The sequence below is a fragment of the Berghia stephanieae genome, chromosome 12 (assembly GCF_034508935.2).
Source record: "Berghia stephanieae isolate SIO BIC M18660-M18661 chromosome 12, UCSD_Bste_1.3, whole genome shotgun sequence".
NCBI lineage: Eukaryota > Metazoa > Mollusca > Gastropoda > Nudibranchia > Aeolidiidae > Berghia > Berghia stephanieae.
In genome coordinates, this window is record NC_088371.1 from 36,679,488 (window position 1) to 36,695,170 (window position 15,683).

The following is a 15,683-nucleotide window of genomic DNA, read 5'->3' on the forward strand; positions in this document are numbered from 1 at the left end:
AGAAAAAGAGGCAGCCTGAAAACCACTAGAGGACAGAGTGTTGAGAAAAAGAGGAATGCTGTTACGGGGCCAGAGTTATATTTATATAGTGGGATAAGTTATGCTTAACAAATGTGCATGAACAATATTATTTTCATTTTTACTATTATTATTATTATCATTATTCTTCTTCTTCTTCTTCTTCTTCTTCTTCTTCTTCTTCTTCTTCTTATTATTATTATTATTATTATTATTATTATTATTATTATTATTATTATTATTATTATCATTATTATTATTATTATTATTATTATTATTATTATTATTATAGTTATTATTATTATTATTATTATTATTATTATTATTATTATTATTATTATTATTATTATTATTATTATTATTATTATTATTATTATTATTTATTATTATTATTTTTATTATCATTATTATTATTATTATAAGTATTATTATAATTATTGTTATATTATTATTATTATTATTATTATTATTATTATTATTATTTTTATTATCATTATTATTATTATTATAAGTATTATTATAATTATTGTTATATTATTATTATTATTATTATTATTGTGATTATCATTATCACTATTATTATAGTTACAATTATCATTATTGATGATTTGGTAGCTGGTAAGATCTTGTTGAGAGTAATTTTCAATACTCCAATCAAAAGAGTAGCAAGCAATTTCTATTCACTATTTAACGCTATAGAAATTGGAATAAAATTTCCTACTCCATGGACCTTAAGAGTTCTAAAGGACTCGAACCATACCTTGTAATACTTGATAGCAAGATCCGTATCCCTTCGACCAGTTGCCTGCTCGGCCAGTTGCGAACAAATATTGGCCGCCAGTTCCTTTTGTTCATGGACCGCGTCAGGCTGTTCCACCTGAACGCGTTTCAAGACTCGTGCCTGCATGTCGTGGGCGCGCTGCAATGTGTTCTGTGAGTCTTCCATCCTGTCGGTGCGACTGTAGACTTTGGACAAGAGCATCAAGTATTTGGTGTGTTCCATCAGGGTTTCCAGGTCTTGTCCATCCTGTGAAAGAGATAGAGAAGAAAAGGTAAAGAGGATGATATTAATAATAATAGTGATAATAATAATACTACTACTACTACTAATAATAATAATAATAATATAATAAATAATAATAATAAATAATAATAATAATAATAAATAATAATAATAATAATAATAATAATAATATAATAATAATAATAATAATAATAATAATACTATTAATAATAATAATAATAATAATAATAATAATAATAAATAATAATAATAATAATAATAATAATAATAATAAAAATAATAATAATAATAATAATAAACACAAAAAAACAACTATTTATTGTCCATGAATGTGATAGGTTGCCATTGAGTTTCACCTAGCGTGACATTGCACGATAACGATAACGAATAGATTTTTAAAAAATAGATATATCATATAAATATTATTCTCTCTACCTCTCCCCTATCTAATTCTCTTTTTTAAATTCTCTCTTGTTCTTCGACTTCTTTTTCTTCTTCCGACTTCCTATGATGATGATGATCATTTTTAATATAATTTCTATCTAACATTACTAACATTTAGAGAGTCAAATATACGAATGCTCAAAATTCCAATATTTACAAATATATTCTTATTACAAGTAGAGCATCATCATTGAGTTATGACTACAATCAATACAATATAAATAATATATCAACATGTTTTGTAAAAATTTACTCAAAATTCCAATATTTACAAATATATTCTTATTACAAGTAGAGCATCATCCTTGAGTTATGACTACAATCAATACAATATAAATAATATATCAACATGTTTTGTAAAAATTTACTCAAAATTCCAATATTTACAAATATATTCTTATTACAAGTAGAGCATCATCATTGAGTTATGACTACAATCAATACAATATAAATAATATATCAACATGTTCTGTAAAAATTTACTCAAAATTCCAATATTTACAAATATATTCTTATTACAAGTAGAGCATCATCATTGAGTTATGACTACAATCAATACAATTATAAAATTAATATTTATCAACATGTTTTGTAAAAAATTTACTCAAAATTCCAATATTTACAAATATATTCTTATTACAAGTAGAGCATCATCATTGAGTTATGACTACAATCAATACAATATAAATAATATATCAACATGTTTTGTAAAAATTTACTCAAAATTCCAATATTTACAATATATTCTTATTACAAGTAGAGCATCATCATTGAGTTATGACTACAATCAATACAATATAAATAATATATCAACATGTTTTGTAAAAATTTACTCAAAATTCCAATATTTACAAATATATTCTTATTACAAGTAGAGCATCATCATTGAGTTATGACTACAATCAATACAATATAAATAATATATCAACATGTTTTGTAAAAATTTACTCAAAATTCCAATATTTACAAATATATTCTTATTACAAGTAGAGCATCATCATTGAGTTATGACTACAATCAATACAATATAAATAATATATCAACATGTTTTGTAAAAATTTACTCAAAATTCCAATATTTACAAATATATTCTTATTACATGTAGAGCATCATCATTGAGTTATGACTACAATCAATACAATATAAATAATATATCAACATGTTTTGTAAAAATTTACTCAAAATTCCAATATTTACAAATATATTCTTATTACAAGTAGAGCATCATCATTGAGTTATGACTACAATCAATACAATATAAATAATATATCAACATGTTTTGTAAAAATTTACTCAAAATTCCAATATTTACAAATATATTCTTATTACAAGTAGAGCATCATCCTTGAGTTATGACTACAATCAATACAATATAAATAATATATCAACATGTTTTGTAAAAATTTACTCAAAATTCCAATATTTACAAATATATTCTTATTACAAGTAGAGCATCATCATTGAGTTATGACTACAATCAATACAATATAAATAATATATCAACATGTTTTGTAAAAATTTACTCAAAATTCCAATATTTACAAATATATTCTTATTACAAGTAGAGCATCATCATTGAGTTATGACTACAATCAATACAATATAAATAATATATCAACATGTTTTGTAAAAATTTACTCAAAATTCCAATATTTACAAATATATTCTTATTACAAGTAGAGCATCATCATTGAGTTATGACTACAATCAATACAATATAAATAATATATCAACATGTTTTGTAAAAATTTACTCAAAATTCCAATATTTACAAATATATTCTTATTACAAGTAGAGCATCATCATTGAGTTATGACTACAATCAATACAATATAAATAATATATCAACATGTTTTGTAAAAATTTACTCAAAATTCCAATATTTACAAATATATTCTTATTACAAGTAGAGCATCATCATTGAGTTATGACTACAATCAATACAATATAAATAATATATCAACATGTTTTGTAAAAATTTACTCAAAATTCCAATATTTACAAATATATTCTTATTACAAGTAGAGCATCATCATTGAGTTATGACTACAATCAATACAATATAAATAATATATCAACATGTTTTGTAAAAATTTACTCAAAATTCCAATATTTACAAATATATTCTTATTACAAGTAGAGCATCATCATTGAGTTATGACTACAATCAATACAATATAAATAATATATCAACATGTTTTGTAAAAATTTACTCAAAATTCCAATATTTACAAATATATTCTTATTACAAGTAGAGCATCATCATTGAGTTATGACTACAATCAATACAATATAAATAATATATCAACATGTTTTGTAAAAATTTACTCAAAATTCCAAAATTTACAAATATATTCTTATTACAAGTAGAGCATCATCATTGAGTTATGACTACAATCAATACAATATAAATAATATATCAACATGTTTTGTAAAAATTTACTCAAAATTCCAATATTTACAAATATATTCTTATTACAAGTAGAGCATCATCATTGAGTTATGACTACAATCAATACAATATAAATAATATATCAACATGTTTTGAAAAAATTTACTCAAAATTCCAATATTTACAAATATATTCTTATTACAAGTAGAGCATCATCATTGAGTTATGACTACAATCAATACAATATAAATAATATATCAACATGTTTTGTAAAAATTTACTCAAAATTCCAATATTTACAAATATATTCTTATTACAAGTAGAGCATCATCATTGAGTTATGACTACAATCAATACAATATAAATAATATATCAACATGTTTTGTAAAAATTTACTCAAAATTCCAATATTACAAATATATTCTTATTACAAGTAGAGCATCATCATTGAGTTATGACTACAATCAATACAATATAAATAATATATCAACATGTTTTGTAAAATTTACTCAAATTCCAATAATTACAAATATATTCTTATTAAAGTAGAGCATCATCATTGAGTTATGACTACAATCAATACAATATAAATAATATATCAACATGTTTTGTAAAAATTTACTCAAAATTCCAATATTTACAAATATATTCTTATTACATGTAGAGCATCATCCTTGAGTTATGACTACAATCAATACAATATAAATAATATATCAACATGTTTTGTAAAAATTTACTCAAAATTCCAATATTTACAAATATATTCTTATTACATGTAGAGCATCATCATTGAGTTATGACTACAATCAATACAATATAAATAATATATCAACATGTTTTGTAAAAATTTACTCAAAATTCCAATATTTACAAATATATTCTTATTACAAGTAGAGCATCATCATTGAGTTATGACTACAATCAATACAATATAAATAATATATCAACATGTTTTGTAAAAATTTACTCAAAATTCCAATATTTACAAATATATTCTTATTACAAGTAGAGCATCATCATTGAGTTATGACTACAATCAATACAATATAAATAATATATCAACATGTTTTGTAAAAATTTACTCAAAATTCCAATATTTACAAATATATTCTTATTACAAGTAGAGCATCATCATTGAGTTATGACTACAATCAATACAATATAAATAATATATCAACATGTTTTGTAAAAATTTACTCAAAATTCCAATATTTACAAATATATTCTTATTACAAGTAGAGCATCATCATTGAGTTATGACTACAATCAATACAATATAAATAATATATCAACATGTTTTGTAAAAATTTACTCAAAATTCCAATATTTACAAATATATTCTTATTACAAGTAGAGCATCATCATTGAGTTATGACTACAATCAATACAATATAAATAATATATCAACATGTTTTGTAAAAATTTACTCAAAATTCCAATATTTACAAATATATTCTTATTACAAGTAGAGCATCATCATTGAGTTATGACTACAATCAATACAATATAAATAATATATCAACATGTTTTGTAAAAATTTACTCAAAATTCCAATATTTACAAATATATTCTTATTACAAGTAGAGCATCATCATTGAGTTATGACTACAATCAATACAATATAAATAATATATCAACATGTTTTGTAAAAATTTACTCAAAATTCCAATATTTACAAATATATTCTTATTACAAGTAGAGCATCATCATTGAGTTATGACTACAATCAATACAATATAAATAATATATCAACATGTTTTGAAAAAATTTACTCAAAATTCCAATATTTACAAATATATTCTTATTACAAGTAGAGCATCATCATTGAGTTATGACTACAATCAATACAATATAAATAATATATCAACATGTTTTGTAAAAATTTACTCAAAATTCCAATATTTACAAATATATTCTTATTACAAGTAGAGCATCATCATTGAGTTATGACTACAATCAATACAATATAAATAATATATCAACATGTTTTGTAAAAATTTACTCAAAATTCCAATATTTACAAATATATTCTTATTACAAGTAGAGCATCATCATTGAGTTATGACTACAATCAATACAATATAAATAATATATCAACATGTTTTGTAAAATTTACTCAAAATTCCAATAATTACAAATATATTCTTATTACAAGTAGAGCATCATCATTGAGTTATGACTACAATCAATACAATATAAATAATATATCAACATGTTTTGTAAAAATTTACTCAAAATTCCAATATTTACAAATATATTCTTATTACATGTAGAGCATCATCCTTGAGTTATGACTACAATCAATACAATATAAATAATATATCAACATGTTTTGTAAAAATTTACTCAAAATTCCAATATTTACAAATATATTCTTATTACATGTAGAGCATCATCATTGAGTTATGACTACAATCAATACAATATAAATAATATATCAACATGTTTTGTAAAAATTTACTCAAAATTCCAATATTTACAAATATATTCTTATTACAAGTAGAGCATCATCATTGAGTTATGACTACAATCAATACAATATAAATAATATATCAACATGTTTTGTAAAAATTTACTCAAAATTCCAATATTTACAAATATATTCTTATTACAAGTAGAGCATCATCATTGAGTTATGACTACAATCAATACAATATAAATAATATATCAACATGTTTTGTAAAATTTACTCAAAATTCCAATATTTACAAATATATTCTTATTACAAGTAGAGCATCATCATTGAGTTATGACTACAATCAATACAATATAAATAATATATCAACATGTTTTGTAAAAATTTACTCAAAATTCCAATATTTACAAATATATTCTTATTACAAGTAGAGCATCATCATTGAGTTATGACTACAATCAATACAATATAAATAATATATCAACATGTTTTGTAAAATTTACTCAAAATTCCAATATTTACAAATATATTCTTATTACAAGTAGAGCATCATCATTGAGTTATGACTACAATCAATACAATATAAATAATATATCAACATGTTTTGTAAAAATTTACTCAAAATTCCAATATTTACAAATATATTCTTATTACATGTAGAGCATCATCCTTGAGTTATGACTACAATCAATACAATATAAATAATATATCAAATGTTTTGTAAAAATTTACTCAAAATTCCAATATTTACAAATATATTCTTATTACATGTAGAGCATCATCATTGAGTTATGACTACAATCAATACAATATAAATAATATATCAACATGTTTTGTAAAAATTTACTCAAAATTCCAATATTTACAAATATATTCTTATTACAAGTAGAGCATCATCATTGAGTTATGACTACAATCAATACAATATAAATAATATATCAACATGTTTTGTAAAAATTTACTCAAAATTCCAATATTTACAAATATATTCTTATTACAAGTAGAGCATCATCATTGAGTTATGACTACAATCAATACAATATAAATAATATATCAACATGTTTTGTAAAATTTACTCAAAATTCCAATATTTACAAATATATTCTTATTACAAGTAGAGCATCATCATTGAGTTATGACTACAATCAATACAATATAAATAATATATCAACATGTTTTGTAAAAATTTACTCAAAATTCCAATATTTACAAATATATTCTTATTACATGTAGAGCATTATCCTTGAGTTATGACTACAATCAATACAATATAAATAATATATCAACATGTTTTGTAAAAATTTACTCAAAATTCCAATATTTACAAATATATTCTTATTACATGTAGAGCATTATCCTTGAGTTATGACTACACTCAATATAAATAATATATCAACATGTTTTGTAAAATTTACTCATTGCAAAAATACCTGTTCCAAAGCTGTTCTAAGTACTTTCTCAGCTTTGTCGTACTGTTGCAGTTTCAGCAGTAACTCTGCTAGGTCGTATCTGAGACTGGCTTCTCCTCCACCTTTCAGGGAAGCTTCATAATAGTTGATGGCCTATAAGGAAAAGATTAAATAACAAAATTGTTTGTATCAACTTCTAGGATATATGTGATGTCTACAACTGACTGAGGTATCTTGTTATCAATCAACAAATTTGGTCAAAAAGAAATAACTGGTAAATTCCCTATAATAATAACGGTAGGGGCTGCCTGAAGCCGGTGATCGTAGAATACTAGCGAAAGAGTGAAAATGGAGAGGCTTCGTATGGGAACAAAACAGACAATGGACATTTCGGGTACAAACCCTTCTTCAGCACAATACACGTTAATTTGTGTTTTGGTGTGCTGACGAAGGGTTTGTACCCGAAACGTCCATTGTCTGTTTTGTTCCCATACGAAGCCTCTCCATTTTCACTCTTTCGTTACTATAATAATAACACGGGCAAAATGTTTCTTTGCTATAATTGTGTGGTAATGTGGTATGAAACTTGCATCATTCTTACTTGAGGATCCTGCTTCAAATCCTGCTATGGTGGTGCAAAGTTGAGTCCTTGGAAAAGACTTTTTACTCATATTCTCTCACTTTACTCAAGTGCTTATTTCTCACATTCTCTCACTTTACACAAGTGCTTACTACTCAATTTCTCTCACTTTACTCAAGTGTAAAATGAGTATCAGGTAACAAGAGTTGTCTCTGTCGAAAAAAATATTGTAATAGCGCCTTATAGGCATCATCTCTCATCCTACATGTTACATGTCGCTGTTGGCTTGGGACCCATTGTAAATCACTTTCAGCACATTTAGTAGTTATTGCACTATATAAAAACTCAAACTTTCTTTAACCTTAACAGATGGGTGTTCAATTTACATTGATTTGACATTTGTGACCCTTCATCTCAAAACAGTATTAAGTCGGGATGATTAAGATGCTTATAATGAAATTTGTAGCCAGAAATATCATGCTTAATTTGAGTTTATATGCTTTATACAGGAGAAGGAATATCATATTTTACTGTGGTAAATACCAACGTTTCATATTTTTGACAAGTTTAACTATAATTTGACTTTTTAGCATCTGGTCCATCCCGACATAATACCGATTTGAGACGAAGGGTCACATTTTATATAGCTGTTTCCAATAAATCAATATTTAAAAAAAAATAATTTTAAAATATTACCTTTCCATAATTGTGTGTTTTGACAAGGGCCTGTCCAATCTTAGTGGCCAGACCAGCATCTTTAGGGTTCCGTTTCAGGGCAGACTCGTACACCTCGATGGCTTTCTCAGGCTCCTGGATACTCATGTAAGCATCCCCCAACAAAAGACAGGTGTGAGTGCTCGGATGTTTGTCGACCAATTCCCTGTAACAGCTGGCATAGAGACGCTTGTCCTTACGATGTGTAAGATAAATGTTTGCCATCTTCTCTCGAGCTTCAACAAAGTACGACTGATCAGGGGACACATTTCGCAACATACCTAGCGCCATTTCAACATCCCCTCTGGCCAAGGAGAGTTCGGCATTGGCGATAAGAATCCTGACCTCTTCAGGAGTTCCTTGGAACTCGTTGATAGCGTCCTGCATGACTTTAGCAGCTTCGTGCTGTTCATTTTGAAGTCGGTGAGCCTCGGCGAGTTCCAGGTATACGGAGACTCTGTCGTTGACGCCGATTTGAGCCCCTCGGACTTTCTTGTCGGGTTTGACTCCAGCCGTTTTGACTCCTGGGAGAGACATAGCCATGGTCAAGGTTTTCACAGCCTCGGCCATGTCCCCTTGCTTCTTTAGGATGCGAGCTCTTATGAGATGATACAAGGGATGGTCTCTGACCTATAATAATAATAATAATAATAATAATAATAATAATAATAATAATAATAATAATAATAATAATAATAATAATAATAATAATAATAATAATAATAATAATAATAATTATAATCATAATAATAATTATAATAATAACAATACTAATATACCAACAATAATAATCAGTGCTGATGGTGACAAAGAGTAAAAAAAGAGGAAAATTTTGAATGATTACCTTTAAGCCTAATTTTTAGTGCATTAACCCCTCCCCTTCCCACCTTTTTTTTAGAGCAGCTAAGACGATAAACTATCATTGATACTCTAACTAACTTGAGGAGAGTGAGAAACAGCACCTATTTGTTCCACCACACATCAAGTCTCTTACTGCCAGCACACTTGATTGGGGGAAACGACATTTTCTTTTAAAGGAGGAAATTCCTCCCTTGACTCCAAAATTGCAGATCCGAGGAAATGTCCAAAAAGACAATTTGTTGTTTGGTTTACAACATTCAAAAGAGCTAGGGGACAGCCAAAGACCTCTAACTCTCGCTCGTGATTTAAAACAAATCCAGGTTAACATTACTGGCAGAGCTATCAAATATCATAGAAAAGGCACAGCGCAGAGACAATTGGAGAATAATCCACAAGAATAAGAGAAACGGCTGAAGCTTTGAAGTCAGATTTCACCAGAAGACTTTATGTCAGTTAGTCAGTCAATCACAATAAAAGAATTAACAAACCTGGAAATTGTAGCTAAGTCCGACTTCTAAAGACTGGTTGGCCAGTTTGAAGTTATTCTGGCTGAGGTGAATCTGAGCCATGAGGACGTGGGCGTCTGAGAATGTGGCATCCTGGTCTAAACAGTGTTGCAAGGTTGTCTGGGCTGCCCCAACGTCACCAGCCAGGAACTTGACCTTTGACATCAGGAAAAGACCCTCCATGAGTCCAGACACGGCTCTGGTCAAAGGGTCTAAGACTTGGTGGCATCTTTTCAAGACGGGGCTGATTGGCTGGCCGGATTGTGTCGGCTGAATAGATGAATAATTACATAAATAAACGCATATTTATTTGAACATATTTTTAAATGTTGTTTCAGATGCATTGAAACTATAGCTGATTATACTTTGTGCGTCTTGAGCTGTACCATATCATTCTTCTTCTTCTTAATCTTCTGCATTGCATAGTTTCAGGCTTTAACCTTTTTTATCAGCTAACAACAAAAATACTACACATGGTATTACAATATGTATTGTGGGTATTACAATTTAAATACTTTATTACTGTTGGCTGAATAAGGATTTTGACACAAAATGTTCGTAGTTACCTATTAATTTCTTTTTCTGGAAGCTGATGCATTCATTTTTGTTCAATATTTTCAGTTAAAAAAAGCAAAAAAAAACAAAACAAAAAACCCCCAAAAAACAAACAACAACAAAAAAAAAGAAAAGAAAAAAAGAACATGCTTTATCTAAATCAATAATTTCTCTCACCGTCTGAGGCCCGAACTGGAGATAGTCTTTGATGACTTGAAGAAGGAAATCAGGATTTAGCTTACAATAGTAATTCAGACCCAATGGCAAACCCTGCAGAATAAAATTTGTAAGACAAATGACCATTTACTCTTTGCATCATCATTGACCACATTTAAACACCTCTTGAATAATACACATAATGATGATAATGATGATGATGATGACATCTATATGTTCTAATTACACTTAAAATGCTGCACAATAAATATGGTGTATTCCATTTTAGAGACAGACAATTAGTGATAAAAATTTTTAAAAAATTTTCATGCATGTTACTAAAAATTTCAGATTTAAAATATCCAAATTTGGCCAAAGGCAGAACCCCTTTTCATTCCCCTCACCTCCTCCCCTCCAACCCCGATGTTATCTTATGTGGAAAATCTGAGAAACCAACCTTGAGTCCAGCAAAGTGTAACTCTATGGCTTCGTTGAGAAGTTCCATGGCTTTGTCAGGACTCCTTCCACGCTTGGTGGCCAAAACACTGGACAGGTAGGCCAATTCCTGGAACACAATTCAACATAAATGAAATATATATATATACTGTATTATACAGGATGTCTCAAGAAATTTGTACACATTAAAAATAATTGTAAACATGGGATTTAATCAAATTCAATTATTTCAAAAGTATAAAAATATCTATTATTTAATTTTTTTTTTCACTGCCTGGTCTGAAAACGTGCGGCCATTTTGGTCCAGACGCTGCTGGATAATGCTAAGCAACGGAATCATCGCACACTCTCGGTCTTTGGGCACGTTCACGTTCAATGGCTGCTTTCAATTCACCAGCTGTAACAAGTTTCCTAGCATAAACTTTGTCTTTTTAAGTATCTCAAAAAGAAAAAAAAATCTCGTGGAGTGAGTGTGTCTGGTGAAAGGGGAGGCTATTCAACACTACCTCTTTGTTATTATTATTATCATCATCATTATTGTTGTTATTAATATTATTATTGTTACTATTATTATTATTATTATTATTATTATTATTATTATTATTATTATATTATTATTATTATCATCATCATCATCATTATTGTTGTTATTAATATTATTATTGTTACTATTATTATTATTATTATTATTATTATTATTATTATTATTATTATTATTATTATTATTATTATTATTATTATTATCATCATCATCATCATATTATTATTATTATTATTAATATTATTATTGTTACTATTATTATTATTATTATTATTATTATTATTATTATTATTATTATTTTATTATTATCATCATTACTATCAGTATTATTATCATCATTATTACTACTATTTTAATTAGTTTTTTCCCCTATTACAAGAGCTGTAACCTAACAATAATTGCCTATTTGGACAATAAAGATATTATTATTATTATTATTATTATTATTATTATTATTATATTATTATTATTATTATTATATTATTATTATTATTATTATATTATTTGTCCAATCCACCTGTTTGCCAAGAGCTAGTCCAGAAAGGACCTAACAATGCAATGGTAACGTGGGGGTGTCCCATCTTGTTGAAAATAAAACTCATCAATAAAGAATTCTCTAACGCTTGGTATAAGGGACTGTTGCAGCAAGTCCAAGTAAATGGAACCGATCACAATTGTATAAAAAGACAAAAGAAAAGAACAGTCCAACTATTTCAAATATGAATACATCTTGTTTGGACCACACCCCATATATAATGATAAAAAAAAAACCAAAAAATAAATTAAAAAACAAAACAAAAACAATATATATATATATATATATACAAAGCATCTGTTGGATTGTAATGAAATTAAGCCATACCCTGTTTATGGAATAAGACAAGATGCCTGTTAATCATTTTACACCTGGATACGGTGAGAGAATATGAGTGAAGAGCCTTTTCCAAGGACTCAACTATGCACTGCTCAGAGCAGGACTCAAAGCCTGGACCTTCTGGTTTGAAGGCAACTGTCGTACTACTTGACCATAATGTATATGTTGCTGCTCGAAGCTTGAAGAAATAAATAACAATGTGAAATTGAATGTAAGCTTCAATTTAATTACAAAAACAGATCAAATGGACATTACCACATTATCTCACTCATCTGTAGTGTTTCATTCATCCTGTTTTGTTGATAAAGGGGAAACCTGAAACGTTCATTTGATCTGCTTTTGTAATTAAATTGAAGCTTACATTCAATTTCACATTGTTATTTATTTGACCATATAGCAGCACATCACTGTTACTGCTCTCTTGGTGAAAACGGTAAAATATGACGTAAAAAACCCCAGTGCACAAAGGATTATATAGTAACTCACAGCTGTACGTCCTATGCTGTGTTGAATCTCTTGTAAAAATTCCAACTGCTGTGCTGCTTCGTCAATGTGCCCCATCTGTAACTGACACCCAATAATGCCTGTGAGAGCTATCACGCTCGTCTCGTCAATCTGCATGGCAGCTCTGTAGCACTTCATAGCATCCTTCAACTGTAAACAAACAAACAAACAAACAAATAAATAACAAACAAATAAATGATACAATCAATGATAAGTCGACGTTTGATAGTCTTGCAATTAGTCTTTTTGACTCAGATGTGAATGAGTACCTGGCTGACAGAGTGCTAGTACAAAAAGGACACCTAACAAGTGACTGGTACTGAATTAAATTGAAATATGGTTCCTTATAGTCTGCTGGTGGAATAAATAAAACAATGCGAAGCACATTGGGCATGGTTAATTGGTGGATAGACACAATATAAATGTTCTTATTTATTTATTTATTATTATTTATATGCATGGCAGCTCTACAAAACGCCATGGCATTCTAACTGTAAATAAACAAACTGATAAACAAACCAATGAATTAATTGATGCTAAATCAAAGTCTGATCGTTTTGTATTTAATTTACAAGGCTGCTCTGGAACATTTCATGACGCCGTTCAAATGTAAACAAAAACCAATAAATATGGATGATGAAAAATCATCATTGTAAGGAGACATTTAAAAAATTATTTACAGTTTAAAAAAACAAAAACTTTTACATATTGATATCCACGTTTAAAAGTTCCCAGTCTCCAAATATATTTTTTTTTTTAATCGAAAGAGGAAAAATAATGGAATAAGATTTTTAAAAATCTTTTATCATTTAACACAATAAAATAAATGGAGAAAAAAAAATACCAGACAAAGGTTGAGGACAGGAGGCAGCAGTTACATTTATTCAGTAAGAATTGCTTGAATTACCTTTCCTTGCATGACATACTGACTCCCCATTTCATTGGCTACTTCTGCACTATGATTGTCCAATCCCATCGCCCTTTCTACCAAAACACAGGTCTGTTGTAGAACCAGAGAATTCCGACCACACTGTTGATGAGAAAAATACAAAAAAACAACTGGTTTAATATAACCATTAAAGCAGTAACATTTCATGCTATCCCTCAAACAGAACAATGGACTCTCTGTAAAGCACTTTAAGCCCATTAAGTAGATAAAAGTTAATCCTTTTTGGTTTTGTTCATTTTGAAAAAGTGTTTCTTTTTTTTTTTGTTTCTTGTGAAATTGTGAAAATAAGCTATATTCTTCTTCTTCTTCATTCCCCATCAAAATGCCTTCACGTTTGGATGTCTAGTTGGTGAAGGAATGTGATTGTCTTCCTCAGCTCTGTCAGAGGCCCATACAGTTAAGTCTGGAGAGTTGTGGTACCAAGTCACATGGTATGTATAGAAATGTCACCTGAGTTGTTTTAAGTCTGAAGAGTTGTGGTACCTAGTCGTATAGTATGTATAGAAATGTCACCTGAGTTGTTTTAAGTCTGAAGAGTTGTGGTACCAAGCCGTATGGTATGTATAGAAATGTTCCCTGAGTTGTTTTAATCTGGAGAGTTGTGGTACCAAGTCGTATGGTATGTATCAAAATGTCCCCTGAGTTGTTTTAAGTCTGGAGAGTTGTGGTACCAAGCCGTATAATATGTATAGAAATGTCACCTGAGTTGTTTTAAGTCTGGAGAGTTGTGGTACCAAGTCGTATGGTGTGTATAGAAATGTCCCCTGAGTTGTTTTAAGTCTGGAGAGTTGTGGTACCAAGCCGTATGGCATGTATAGAAATGTCCCCTGAGTTGTTTAACCCGTTCCTTACCAGCGAATTTCAGAATTTTCCCCAAAATTTCACACCCACCCAACACAAATATATTTTTTGTCTTACTCAAACAGAAAAGCAACAAATACATTCTATACATAATATTGATCAGAAAAATGAACTCTACACCACAATTGTTTTATAGCTAAAATAAAACATTTTTCTTTAAATTGTGTGATTCACAAATTTAATCTGAATGATAAAAGTGCTGGTTGGATCGTAACGATTTTTCTATGGTCGGTAAGGAGAGGGTTAATCTAAGTCAAAGACAAAACCTGTTCATTTGGGTGAGAAATAGTTTAACCTGACATGATGTGTTTTGTTAAGACCTCCTCTCCCTCCTCTGGTGGACCATACACATCGTAACATCATTTTTTTATTGCGGCTATGTGGTCTATGACAATTTTTCTTTCGATCGGAAGGTTTCCCGGG

General features: G+C 28.2%; 1 protein-coding gene across 1 annotated transcript in view; it reads right to left on the reverse strand.

The window, feature by feature from the left end:
• The window catches only part of LOC144957718 (tetratricopeptide repeat protein 21B-like), a gene marked incomplete in the record, with an annotated part of 41,726 nt that overhangs the window by 14,326 nt on the left and 11,717 nt on the right, over nucleotides 1-15,683 (reverse strand). Inside the window, 8 exon segments of the mRNA XM_078889101.1 lie at nucleotides 779-1,045; nucleotides 7,725-7,856; nucleotides 8,980-9,627; nucleotides 10,347-10,634; nucleotides 11,097-11,189; nucleotides 11,533-11,640; nucleotides 13,433-13,600; nucleotides 14,358-14,480. Of these exon segments, the coding sequence (XP_078745227.1) occupies nucleotides 779-1,045; nucleotides 7,725-7,856; nucleotides 8,980-9,627; nucleotides 10,347-10,634; nucleotides 11,097-11,189; nucleotides 11,533-11,640; nucleotides 13,433-13,600; nucleotides 14,358-14,480 (1,827 nt within the window).